Source organism: Lutra lutra, chromosome 17 (genome assembly GCF_902655055.1).
Source record: "Lutra lutra chromosome 17, mLutLut1.2, whole genome shotgun sequence".
NCBI classification, from domain to species: Eukaryota; Metazoa; Chordata; class Mammalia; order Carnivora; family Mustelidae; genus Lutra; species Lutra lutra.
Genome location: NC_062294.1, coordinates 28363427 through 28377418, shown reverse-complemented (window position 1 = coordinate 28377418; position 13992 = coordinate 28363427). Strand labels below are relative to the sequence as shown.

At 39.9% G+C, this 13992-nt stretch overlaps 1 protein-coding gene across 1 annotated transcript in view; it reads left to right on the top strand.

Annotated features, from left to right (window-relative positions):
- Window positions 1-1461: 1461 nt before the first annotated feature.
- The window catches only part of LPCAT2 (lysophosphatidylcholine acyltransferase 2), a 66614-nt gene continuing 54083 nt past the window's right edge, over window positions 1462-13992 (top strand). The window contains exons 1-2 of the mRNA XM_047711558.1: window positions 1462-1787; window positions 11571-11710. Coding sequence (XP_047567514.1) covers window positions 1617-1787; window positions 11571-11710 — 311 coding nt within the window. The 5' untranslated portion in view covers window positions 1462-1616. The remainder of the gene's footprint in view (window positions 1788-11570; window positions 11711-13992) is intronic.

Sequence of the window (13992 nt, the reverse complement as noted above, 5' to 3'; positions counted from 1 at the left end):
GTCATTGAGGGTCCTAAAGAAATAGTCTTCCGGGGGCGTCTGGGTGGCTCAGTGGGTTAAAGCCTCTGCCTTCGGCTCAGGTTATGATCCCAGGGTCCTGGGATCGAGCCCCACATCGGGCTCTCTGCTCAGCGGGGAGCCTGCTTCCTCCTCTCTCTGACTGCCTCTCTGCCTACCTGTAATCTCTGTCAAATAAATAAATAAAATCTTAAAAAAAAAAAAAGAAATAGTCTTCGGGGACGCCTGGGTGGCTCAGTTGGTTAAGCAGCTGCCTTTGGCTCAGGTCGTGATCCCAGTATCCTGGGATCAAGTCCCGCGTCGGGCTCCTTGCTCCGCAGGGAGCCTGCTTCTCCCTCTACCACTATGTCTGCTTGTGCTAACTCTCTCTCTCTCTCTCTCTCTGACAAATAAATAAATAAAATCTTAAAAAAAAAAAAGAAAAGAAAAGAAATAGTCTTCGGTGCAAGTTTCTGGCTAAAGAGCCACATGGGACTGCCAGCCCCTACTTGAAGACTCCCAAGGCTTATATTGTGACTGTAATACACTATTATTAATCTATTAGTACACTATTATTAACAATTAAAAAATTGTTTCTGCAACCTGTGGCGTAGACATTAATCTTTCCCCATGCTTCGATGAGAGTACAGGCTCGGAGAGGTTAATCAAGGAGCTGCAAGCCACACATTTCTCTGGTGGGGTTGGAAGATTTTGAGATTCTGCAGTAGCTGAGTATGAAGCATCGCTGAGCCAGGGCCCAGATTCAGATTCTCACCATGCCCTCCAGCCTGATGTGAGCAGTTGACCCGTAACTGTAAATCATTCCCCATCTTCAGCCTCTGCTTCTCAGCACTCAGGGCTTGACCTGCTGACCTCGGGCTTATCTTACCCAGTCCCCCCCCCCCCCCCAATCCATCTACGTCCAGATAGGCCCCTGAACTTCCTCAGGGTGAAATGGAGTCACAGGCCAAATCATTTCCCTTTTCGGGGCCAGGTTCCTCATCAAATGTGGAAGGCAATAGTTGTTTCTGCCTTTTTCTAGTAACAGCATTGGAAAAGCTCAGTTTTTCTTTGGACAGCCATCTCCCAGGGTCAGTCCATGTTTTGAGGGGAAGATTCCACCCCAGGTACCAATCTCTCCGTTGTCAAGGCTCTTTCAACTGTAAATCTGAGTTCCGTATATCCCCATTTTACAGAAGGGGCCAACTGAGGCTCATGGAGACATCGATTTAGCCAAGGTCAGCCACAGAGCCCGGAAAAGAGATTGGTACTCCAGGTGGGCATGACCCTCCAGCAGAGAACTCTGCCTAAACTGTCATTGGGGGTGCCCTGCTCTGAGGGAGAAAGTCACCTCCAGGGGGCGGAGCTATATGACCAAAGAAGATGAGCCCATACCTTAAGGGGTGTGGCTAGCGCTCAGAGGGTGGAGCCAGGGCCGGAGCGTACGGAGTCAGAAGGGTGGGGCGAGACCGGACTGTGTCTAGGTGACTCGCGCTTGCGCGGAGCGCCCGCAGCAGCGCCGCGGGCTGGGACTCCGAAGCTTCCCCTGGGTCTCCCGGGGCGCTTACTCCCGTGTTTCGCATCCGTCGCTGGGTCCGGTCCGACGGCCCGGCTGGGCTATGAGCCAGTGTGCGGAGGCGGCGGCGGTGGCAGCCACCGTGCCGGGCGCGGGCATGGGGAAAGCCGGGCTGCGGCCGCCTATGGTGCCCCGCCAGGCGTCCTTCTTCCCGCCGTCTGTGCCCAACCCTTTCGTGCAGCAGACGCGGATGGGAGCCGCGAGGTGTCTCCAGGTGAGAGCGTGGGCCAAGGGAGGGGCGTGGGTCTGACGGTGGAGGCAGACGCAGGTGGGAGATGTGGGACCGAAAGAGGAGGCAGATCCGGAGAGGGATGTGGTCTGAAAGAGGAGGCAGATCCAGGGGAGGGGTGCGGATCTGAGAGGGGAGGTGGAGCCAGGTGAGAGAGGTGAAGGATGTGGGTCTGAGAGAGGAGGCAGATCCGAGGGAGGGGCCTGGATCGGCGGGGAGCTGTTGTCTGAGGGGAGTGTGGATATGGTGGGGAGGTATCAGGGATGGGGGGCGCAAGTCTGAGAAGCAAAGGCCCTGCGAAATAAAGAGATGTGGATCTGCAAGGTGAAGGCTTTTGAAGAGACCCTAAGTCTGGAAGGGGCAGAGATGTGCGTTTGAGAATTGAGGGCACTTGTTGGATGGTCCGAGGGTGTGAGAGAGGAGAAAATGCAAAGAACATGCGGGTCTGAGAGGCAGGTCCTAAACAGGAGAAAGCTGAGCCAGTGGCAGAGGAGACATTCCATGCCGAGAAGGGAGATTAGTCTGTGACAAGAGCTTCAACTTGAGTTTGTTAGAGTGGAGGGCTGGGCAATCTACAGGAGAGTGGGCTTGGGAAAGTATTTTCTTTCTTTCTTTTTTCTTTTCTTTTTTTTCTTCTACCTTAGGGAAGGAGTGGAGTCAGTCTAGGAGGTGAAGAGTGAAGGAGAAGGCAGAGAACCCAGGCCTGGAATTAGAATAAGTAAGGCTGGGATGATCTAGCTGAGGAGCAGCAAGGATAGGCAATCAGAGTCTAGGAAAAGGGATAATGTGGGTCAACTTAAGGTGTTCAGAAGTCTTCACACTGATTCGGTACTGAATCAGTCTTCACTCAAAAGCTTCTAGATTCAACACTTCTCCAAACTTTCTTCCACTGTTAAAAACTGCTGAATACAAAAAGGAAGTTTCCTTTTCTTTCCTTTTTCTTGTAAAACGCTCTTTTACCATTAGCAGTTACAATTCGGTCTGTGGACTTCCTCTTTGGTGCAGTTAGCGATCAAAGAACAAGATAGAGTGTCCTGTGTGCTCTGCATGAAAAAAGAGGTTTTGATGTTTTCCTGTCCATCTCACGTATTTCTTTACTTCAGATTGGAAATCGTGTTATTTTTGCATAGCCCACTTATATGCACTGAGACTTGTCCCCCGCAGTGGGTAAGAGTAATGGTAAATGGGTGTCTGTTGCAGAAGGGTGTGAGAGAGGAAGAGGAAGATAATGTAGTAATACCTCTTTGTAAAGAAACTAAATGTTTAAAAATTTAATCTTCATGTCTTTAAATGGACAGATGCCCCCCTTAGTATCTTAAAACTTCTGAAACATTTCTAAATACATGGACTATCACTCAAGATTAATTTTAGTCTGATTTGGTCAAAGTAGTCATTCTTAAATGTAAATATGTCTATTTGGCTTCATATTTTGGAGAGAGGACCAAAGTGGTATATTTATAAAGAGACTAATTGTTGGTGTTGGTTTTATTTTTCTTTTCTTCTTTTTTTTTTTTAATAGCATGGCCTGTTACTATTTGGAGAGCACTTTGGCATAGCTGTACGAGAGCTGTAGTATAATGGAAAGATCACTAGTCTTAAGTCAGGAAACCTGCTCAGGCTGTGCAGTTTATCAGTTCATTATATGACTTTGGCCAATCACTTAACTTCTTTGAACTTCACTTTTCTTATTTATTAAATTGAAATAGTCTTACACCAAAGAAGGGTTAAAATTAAGTGAGAAAATGTGTGAAAGAATCTGGACTGTTTGGTGATTTTAATATTGATAGTTATGCTATACTATGTTGCCTACAAATCTTAATACTGTATTTAAAATTTACAGTTTGTATTAAATGGAATTGAATAGGTCTAGGTTTTTTTGTTTTGTGTTGTTTTGTTTTTAATTAAAAATGTAGACCAGAGATGGCTACAACAATAGCTTGAACAGTCTAGGCAAAGGGAAGATTTAACCAGACATGATTGAAAAACAGTATTGTCTGTATTGTCAAGTTTAAAAGATCGATATGCTTTCACTTAAGTATGACTTACTATGATCAATTCAGACTAAATTTAATCTTGTATAATGATCAATATCTTGCTTAAGGGCTGTTGTCACTTTTGTATCTCATTGTAGGACTTAGCTTTGCCCTTCCACTTCTCTTTTTTACAATTTAAGGTCCTGCCGCTTAGTGGCATGGAAACAAGTAGCCTAGCTTTCATTTCCTCAATAGAATATGGAATTGAAATAAGTGTTTCGTAGTAATCGTGGGTCATTTATCATACCAAAAGTATTTGTTAAATATCATTGTGTACCAGGCACAATGCTAATTTCTGGAGATATAGCAGTGGACAAGAGAAACAAGAACTCTGCCTATGAAGAAAATCCAGAGAAGAAGATTACATTAATAGAGTGTTGAAACAAGGCCTCCCTCCAAAGATGATGCATTACCAAATGGGAATATGATGGGGAATCCTCTTATTTTGTCAAAGAGTTAATCAAAGTTGGTTTATTTACTGTTAAATACTATTATTCGTTGCAGATCTGGAAATGGCACACAAAAAATTAGCCCAATATTTGACAACTCAATTAAGGTGTTCATTCACATTTTGAATGTGAGTTAGCTTATGTGAATATACTATAACGGCATTCTAACTCTATCTTCAGGATCTATGCCATGGTCCTTTCTTGCAGTAAAGATTATTTCTAGGTCATTTGCAAGGCTATTTGCAAGGCTTATTTGACCTGCCTTGGAGGTCACCCGCTGCAGTCTTTTCTCTGGGGGTGTTTGCCAAAACAATCAGAGGCAATTGCTTAATGTGACAGCTACCCAAGGCAGTGACTAATGATTAGAGCAAACAATAGGCTTAACCAAACAGCTTGCAAGAAGCAGCAAGGGAATGAGATGCCCATAGGGGTTTGACATATTCATGGGAATCTAGAAGGGTATCTACCTGTATAGGTCTGTGTGTATTCCCAGGGCTATGCACGGGTGACCTGAAAACAACAACAACAACAACAACAGAGACTATCCCAAGCTCTCATCTCTAGCTAACCATCAAGCTTTGTACAAAGAGGAGGTAAAAGCTAAGGCAGAGCTGTGGACTTCCACTTGGCTGTGTGTTGAAGGTGTGTTCCAACATGTGCACAGAGACTCTTCACAAACATTGAGGAACTTACTGATTCCAGGCACTGAAGGAAATCTTATCTAATATTAGCTGACTCCCAAACTAATTGGTCAGAGACTTCAGTAGCCACACAGGACACATGACAAAGAATACATCCTTTATAGAATTACATCATAACAGTTACTGAACAAGCAAATAACAACAACAGATAGCAATAACAATGCACCTTGGTGATGGAAGAGAATCTGATTTTCAGAGTTGTTACATTATTTAAAATGTTTGGTTTTCAACAAAAAAATTGCAAAATATGCAACAAACAATAAAGTATGTCCCATAATAGCAGTCAATAAAAACTATCTCCAAGGGATCCCAGATGTTGGACCTACTATCCAAAAACTTTAAGTCAGATATTTTAAATATGTTCAAATAACTAAAAGAAAAAAAAATGTGAAAAGAACCAAAGGAAAATATGAGACAGTGAATCACCAAATAGAGATGATCAATAGAGATAGAAATTATTTAAATTATTTTAAAAAGAACCAAAAAGAAGTACAATAACTGAAATGAAAAATTCACTAGAGGGACTCAACAGCAGACTTGAGCAGACAGAAGAATCAGCAAATTTAAAGATAGTTCAATTGAGATTAATTGATCTGAGGAACAGAAAGAAAAAAAGTTGAAGAAAAGTGAACAGAACCTCAGAGACCTGTAAGGTATTATCAAGTGTATCAACATAAGCAGAATGGGAGCCACAGAAGGAGGCAAAGAATTTTTGAAGAAAAAATGGCTGAAAACTTGCCAAATTTAGTGAAAAATATTAACACATTCAAAAAGTTCAATGACTTCTAAGTATAATAAACTCAAAGATATCTGTATCTATACATATCATAATCAAACTGTTAAAAGGCAAAGAAAGAAAGAGACTCTTGAAAGCAGAAAGAGAGAAGTAATTCATCATACAGAAAGGGATCCTGAATAAGAGTGATGTCTGATTGTTCATCAGGAACCATGGAGGCTAGAAGGCAATAGGATGATAATACTCAAAGTGCTGAAAGTAGAATATTGTCAACCAGGATTTATATAGTCAGAAAAACTATCCTTCAAAAATAGAGGAGAAATTAACAAAAACAGAATTTGTCACTGGTACACACGCTCTGAAAGAGATACTGCAGGGAGACCTTTGGTTGAAATGACACTAGAGAATAACTCCAATCCACATGAAGAAATTAAAATACTGGTAAAGATAACTACATGTATAAATATAAAAGACACCATAAATATAATTTTTATTTGTAAATCTTTTGTCTTCTATGTGATCTTTTTTTAAACTAATTAATTTATTTATTTGACAGACAGAGGTCACAAGTAGGCAGAGAGAGAGGGGGAAGCAGGCTCCCTGCTGAGCAGAGAGCCTGATGCGGAGCTTGATCCCAGGACCCTGGGATCATGACCCAAGCTGAAGGCAGAGGCTTTAACCCATTGAACCACCCAGGCACCCCTGTCTTCCATGACTTAAAGGACAACTACATAGGGGCACCTAGGTGGCTCAGTCAGTTAAGGATCCAACTCTTGATTTCAGCTCAGGCCATGATCTCAGGATTCTGGGATCAAGTTCTGTATTAGGCTCCACACTCAGTGGGGAATCTGCTTCTCTCCTCTCCCTCTGCCCCTCCCCTGACTCATGTGCACACATATGCTCTCTCTCTAAAATAAATAAATCTTTTTTAAAAAGACAATTACACAAAGCAATGTTTAGAAATCTGTGTTGATAGATATACAATGTATAAGATGTAATTTATATGACAAAATTAGCAAACAGGAGGAAGGAGGAAATACAGTTGAGCTATTAGAGCACAATTTTTACATCCTATTATAATTAGTTGGTATTAATCCAAGCTAGATTACTGTAAATGAAGTTGGGAACACTTAGGGCAACCACTAAGAAAATTAATTTTAAAAGAAGTGACAAGGGAATTAAGATGGTACACTAGAAAATATTACTTAACATAAAAGAAGGTAATAATGGAGAAATAGAGAAATGAAAAAGACATAGATATGTAGAAAGTAAGTAGCAAAAGAGCAGATGTAAATCTTACCATTAATTACATTAAATATAAATGGAAGTGAGAGATGGAAGAATTGATAAAAATATACAATCCAACTCTATACTATATAAAAAGACACACTTCAGATTCAAAGACCCAAATAGGTTGAAAGTAAAAGAATAGAAAAGATACACCATGCAAACAATAACCAAGAGAGAACTGGAGGGGCCATATTAATATTAAATAAAAAAGACCTTAAGACAGACATTGTTACTAGAGATAAAGGAAGACACGTTACAATGATAAAAGGGTTACATCATCAAGAAAACAATTAGAGCTATATATGCACCTAACAACAGAGCACCAAATACACAAAGCAAAATAAATTGAAGCAGAAAATACACAATTCAACAATAGTAGTTAGAGACTTCAGTTCCCCACTGTGAGTAGTGGTAGAACAATGAAACAAAATATAAACAAGAAAAAGTCTTGAACAACACTCAACTAAGAAATATATAAAGAGAGCAGCCCATCCAGCAATAGCAGAAAACACATTTTCTCAAGTGCCCAAGGAATATTCTCTAAGACAATTATAGTAGGCTATAAAACAGGTTTCAATAAATGTAGGAGGATTACAATAATATAATATATGTCATCCAACCACAATGGATTGCAATTAGGAAAAAATAAGAAATTGGGACACCTGGGTGGCTCAGTGGGTTAAAGCCTCTGCCTTCGGCTCAGGTCATGAGCCCGGGGTCCTGGGATCAGGCCCCACATGGGGCTCTCTGCTTGGCAGGGAGCCTGCTTCCTCCTCTCTCTCTCCCTGCCTCTCTGCCTACCTGTGATCTCTGTCTATCAAATAAATAAATAAAATCTTAAAAAAAAATAAGAAATTTAGGAAATTCACAAATAATTGGAAATTAAATTACTGCTAAATAATCAGTGATTCAAAGAAGAAATCATAAGAAATATTTGTAAATACTTTGAGATGAATGAAAATGAAGACAGTGTGTAAAAAATATGTGGCTAGCATTACCTTGATAACAGCATCTGAAAAAATATAAGAAAGGGTTACACTTCTGTTCAACATTAAACTGGGGGTCCTAGCCAGTGCAATGAAATAAGAGAAGAATTACAAGATGGAGAGATGAGAAAAGAAAGTGAATTTTCTCAGTCAGAGAAAATCAAATACCTTATGATTTCTCTCATATGTGGAATTTAAGAAACAGACAAATAACAAAATAAGCAAAGGGGAAAAGAGAGAGACAAACTGAGAAACAGACTCAGAACCATAGAGAACAAACTGATAGTTGTTACCAACGGGGAAGTGGATGGGGGGATTGGTAAGATAGGTGATGGGGAGTAAGGAAGGCACTCTTCCTGATGAGCACTGGGTGATGTATGGAATTGTTGAATCACTATATTGCACATCTGAAACTAGGAGGACACTGTAATGTTCCCCTAACTAGAATTTAAAATAAAATTTAAAAAAATTAAAAATACAAAAAGAAAGGAAAAATTATATTTATTTCACAGATATCATGTTTGTATATGTAGAACATTCTAAAGAACCTACAAAGTGGCTAACAGCTAGAAGTAGTGACTGAACTTGACTAGGTTGTAGGACATAAGATTAAAACTTAAAATCAGTTACATGTCTATATACTAGTAGCAAACAATTGCCATGTAAAATTAAATTATCTTGTTTATAATAGCAATAAAATAACATTAAACAACTGGGAATATATTTAACCAAAACCATTGAAAACAACAAAACACTGTTGTGAGGAATTAATGAAACTTTATATAACTGGAGAGATGTGTTATGTTTGTAAATTGGAAGAGTTAATATTATCATGGTGATAATTCCTCCCAAATTGACCTATAGGTTCACTGAAACCCTAATAAAAATCCCAATAGACTTTTTTGTTTGGGTAGAAACTGACAAATTAATTCTGAAATATATGTGAAAATGCAAAGGAACTAGAGTAGCCCCAAAAAAGTTTGAAGAAGAAAACGCTGCAGAACACAGTACCTGATTTCAAGACTTATGTAAAAAAAAAAACAAACAAAAAAAAACTGCAGAGTTGAGAATGGGGTATAGACAGAAGAGTAGATGAACCAAGCAACGAAACATAATGGAGAACCCACACATATGTGTTTGATTGATTTTTGATAAAGTTGTCAAGAAAATTCGTTATCGAGTTATCAAGTCTTTTCAACAAATGGTGTTGGGACAATCAGATAGAGGCTATGGATGAAAACTAACCTCGATCCCTAGCGCATACCACATACAGAAAGTAATTTAACATGGATCATAGACTGAAAAAAGCTAACACCATACAGCTTCTAGAAGAAGAGAATATAAAATATCATCATGACCTGGAGGTAAGTAAAGATTTCTTAGAAATGACATAGAAAACTAAAAATTGATAAATTAGTCTACATCAGAATTAAAATTCTTCTCATCAAAAGATACCATTAAGAAAATGAAAAGGCGGGGCACCTGGGTGGCTCAGTGGGTTAAGCCTCTGCCTTCGGCTCAGGTCATGATCCTAGGGTCCTGGGATTGAGCCCCGCATCGGGCTCTCTGCTCAGCGGGGAGCCTGCTTCCTCCTCTGCCTGCTTCTCTGCCTACTTGTGATCTCTCTTTCTCTGTGTCAAATAAATAAATAAATAAAATCTTTAAAAAAAAAAAACCCTCATAATCTGCACGCTTAGAGTAGATGCATTTTAATTTGAGATAAATTGTGCCTTGATAAAGTTGATTTTTTAAAAAAGAATACTAAGACCAAATGTTGGCAAGCGACCAAAATTCTCATATGTTGCCAGTAACACTTGGAACTATTACAACCACTGTGGAGAGCACTTTGGCAGTTTCTTATCAAGTTGAACTGTCTGTAACCCAGCAATTCCCCTCCAGGATGAGAAAGGAAAACACATATCCACGAAAAGGTTTGTACAAGAATGTTCATAGGGGCTTCAGTCATAAGAGCCCACGACTGGAAACAAGCCAAAGATTGATCAACAGAAGACTAAATAAATTGCCCCATACGCAGTCAAAAATTCTGCAATCAAAAATAATGAATTATTCATTTACAAAATCACATAGTTGAATTGCAGAAACATTATGTTAATCGAGAGAAGCTTAGACACGTAAGAATGGATAATGTATGATTCATTTGTATGATGTTCAAGAACAGACAAAACTAATCTCTGGTGATAGAAATCTCACATCGGTTACCTAAGAGGGTAGGAAGAAGCCCAAGATGACTGGAGGGCAGACATCGTCTGTGTCTTGATTGCGGTGGTGGTAGGTACTAGAGTACACATTTATCAAAACTCACTAAGCTATCTACTGAAGAGCTGTGCATTTCCTTGTATGTAATTTTGACTTCAAACACGCACACATGCACCCAGATAATTTGACAGAGATCAAATTAGATGTTAAATCATCTGACAGAAAAGTAGGATCATTTTGGTGTTCATAAATTATCTGACGATGCCCAGATTCACATTAAGGGCCAGGAAAAGCAGAAGGACAGCGCTGTTTGAATAGTGTGGTTGGCTAATAGAAAGATGATTTAGCATGCATGAAAAAAGTCAATATGGTGGGACGCCTGGGTGGCTCAGTCAATTAAGCATCTGTCTTTGGCTCAGGTCATCATCCCAGGGTCCTGGGATCGAGTCCCGCATTGGGCCCTTGCTCAGCAGGGAGCCTGCTTTTCCTTCTGCCTCTGCCGCTCCCCCTCCCTCTCTCTGACAAATAAATTTTTTAAATCTTTTAGAAAAAAAAAAGTCAACATGGTATAGGATTAAGAGCAAAGGCTTTGTAACCAAGCTGGGTTCAAACCCTGGTGTTGCTTCTTAGTAAGTATGATCTTAAGCAGTGTCACTTAAGTTCCTCTGTGCCATTCTTTTCCCATATGTAAAACAGCCTAAGGTTATAGGAATCAAATGGGTCCCTATATGCCAAGTGCTTCTTGCACCCACTATATAATAAGCATTCATGTATTATTGGCCATTTTTACTAATTTTCATTCTTATTCTTACTTGTTTTTTATTTTATTTTTTCCTTCTCCATCTTCTTACTGTTGTTAGTTATAAAGGACTGGCAGGTCTATAAAATAATGCACTTACTCGTTCACACTCTAATACCTTCATTAACACTCTTCCTTCTATTGATAGCTCTCAAAAACCAATTTCCCCTCTTACCTTGCTAGCTTCTGCTTGCCTTTCAAGACCATTCAGCCGTCAACTCCTCCAGGAAGCTTTCCCTGACTGCGTAGTGAGATACTGCGTTTCCCCAACATCCTCTAGTCACTTCCCTTAATAAACAGATCAGGTGTTCTTATAGTACCTGGTTTTCTTCACTGTTGCTTTTGCTATATTGTAGGTGGTGTACAGCAGGATATAGTACATTATTTTTCTTTGAGCTGAGATTCATGTCTGGTGCGGGGTAATATTCAATTCATCCTTCAATGAACACATAAATGACACAAAACTTTGCTCTTCTGTGTTTCTGGTTGATAGCCAGAACATTAAAATACTGTCCCTTCATCTACTTTTTTTTTTTTTTTTAACTTTGCGCTTTCAGATTTTCTTTCTTGGAATTATCCTGCTTCCAATCCGTGCCTTGTTGGTCGCATTAATTGTATTACTCGCCTGGCCATTTGCCGCCATTTCAACTGCATGCTGTCCTGAAAAGCTGACCCATCCAATAACTGGTTGGAGGAGGTAAGAAAGAATAATGTCTAAATGTTAGGTAAATCAAATAAAGAAGAGTTTACCATAGTTCAGTCATCGATCGATAGCTTTAGCTACTGATGCCAACACAATAGTCACCATTTATTTCCCATTTCTCAGATGAAACGGTTATTAATTCATCGTTTGGAGAAATTGCTTCTTGAGCACCTCTGGATAATTTGGTGAAGCTCTAATTTCCTAGTATTAAAATATTGTTTTCTGAGTTATTGCCGAAAAGCGATAGATCCCTTGTTCTGGAAGACCCAGGTAGTAGGCCTGAAACTACTACAGCTGAAAAGTACCTTTCTTCTGCTCTCCCTCAGTCTTGACATTTGCTTTTGTCCCTCCATAGTAACTACATATTTTCTGCAGTGGCATAATTAGGCAGGTCAGTTACAGTGTATTGAATACTTCAGTGATTATTATTAATCATAGTTTAATTCTTAATCAGTAGAGCCTAGCTTTTTAAAACATCAGCGTAGAAGCAGAATGGAACTGCTTCTTGAGCATTATCTCATTAGAGGGGTGTTAGAGAATAGACTTATCACAAATTAACAAAGTTATTGGTCAAAGTTCACTCCCCTGGGGCAGAGTCAACTTGTTGCCTCAGGTTTATCCTGAGAGTGAAGCCTTTTAAAATGTGCATTTCCTTGGAATGGGAAGCCATCGCTGAGTTTTAGGGCACGGTCGAACTTTCTAAAATTGTGCACGTTTTTTTCTTTGCACGCAGGGTCCATTCCTTCCATCCAAATCTCAAAGGAGAATGTCCTCCAAAAATTTTTGAAAACCACTGTTCTAGAAACTTTTAAAAATATGCAATTCACCATCCAGTTCATGTTCTAGTAAATGTCAACATTCAGCCCAAGGCTGGTTTGAAGCAGAAGTGAATCCAAGGCTGGCAGTGTCCCCAGAGAACTAATACCACCTCAATCCTTGCAAATTTCACTGCTTTGTTTTAGAGCTCAAGGTTGTATGTCACTAAAAATTACTTTATGAGAGGTTCGTTTTTTGGGTTTTGTTTTTTGTTTTTTCCATGATGTGCTCATCCCTTTCAATTACCCCTTTGGTTTCTATCATTGATGGCTTATGGAGCCCTATAATGACGGGGGGAATAGTCCAAGAATCCAGAAAACAGATTTAATAAATGTTAGGGGGGGGGGAGTTCTATTTTAGCCAATTAAGCAAGTATCTCTACTTATTTTCAAACGGGTAACATTGACGTTAATTATACAGCACCCAACTTTTAGCCTTTTTGAAATCATTTGAATGGAAGTGTCCAACAGCTTTGAACATGGGATATTTTAGAATGCAATTGTCAGAATTTACATCACTATAAATCAAAACTAGGAGGTGTGGAGATTCGGTTAATGGGGCGAGCTTTTTATTCTTAGGTAAATGGACATCTGAACTGGAAAGACCAAGAAGGAGAGATACAGTCATTTCCCCATGCCCTCTGGAAAAGTGCTTTGGTTCTCTGTGTCTTATTTTCTCCTTATAGAGAAACTTCCTCAGTGACCTTCCTAGCCCCTCACTGCATTTGACAAGACTGTAGAGTTAGACAGGAAGCCTATTTTTTAAGGCTCCCATTAGATGTCTTATGGGAAATACACACGATTTGCTTTCCATGAAAAGCTGTATGCTTATTCACAACCTCAGATGCCTATTCTGTGTTTGCATTTCTAGAAGTGGGTTTTTGTCTCCCTGCTCAGTTGAGCTTCTCAAGGACCGAGACTGGGTCTTATTTGTCTCCTGTGTCCAGCGCAGGTCACCTGGGCAAGTTCGATGAATTATTTTCTAACGACAGAAATTCTTTTTAAAAAAGAAGCAGTTTGGGGCGCCTGGGTGGCTCAGTGGGTTAAAGCCTCTGCCTTCGGCTCAGGTCATGATCCCAGGGTCCTGGGATCGAGCCCCACATCGGGCTCTCTGCTCCGCAGGGAGCCTGCTTCCTCCTCTCTCTCTCTCTCTGCCTGCCTCTCTGCCTGCTTGTGATCTCTGTCTGTCAAATAAATAAATAAAATCTTTAAAAAAAAAAAAAAAAAAGAAGCAGTTTGACATCTGAAATTAAGTTCATCTATGTTCCAAGAAATTGAGATGGCGATTTTACCTTTTAAAATATTTGATGATGTCTAAGAATTATAATGGTCTAGTTAATAAGGCTTTTAAAAAAAAAATTACTCCGAGGACAGATTCAGCATGAGAGTTCCAAAAGTCTTTGGGGGAGATAGTAGCATCTTTATTACCCAAATGTATGTTCCCAAGGTGTCTGCTCTGAA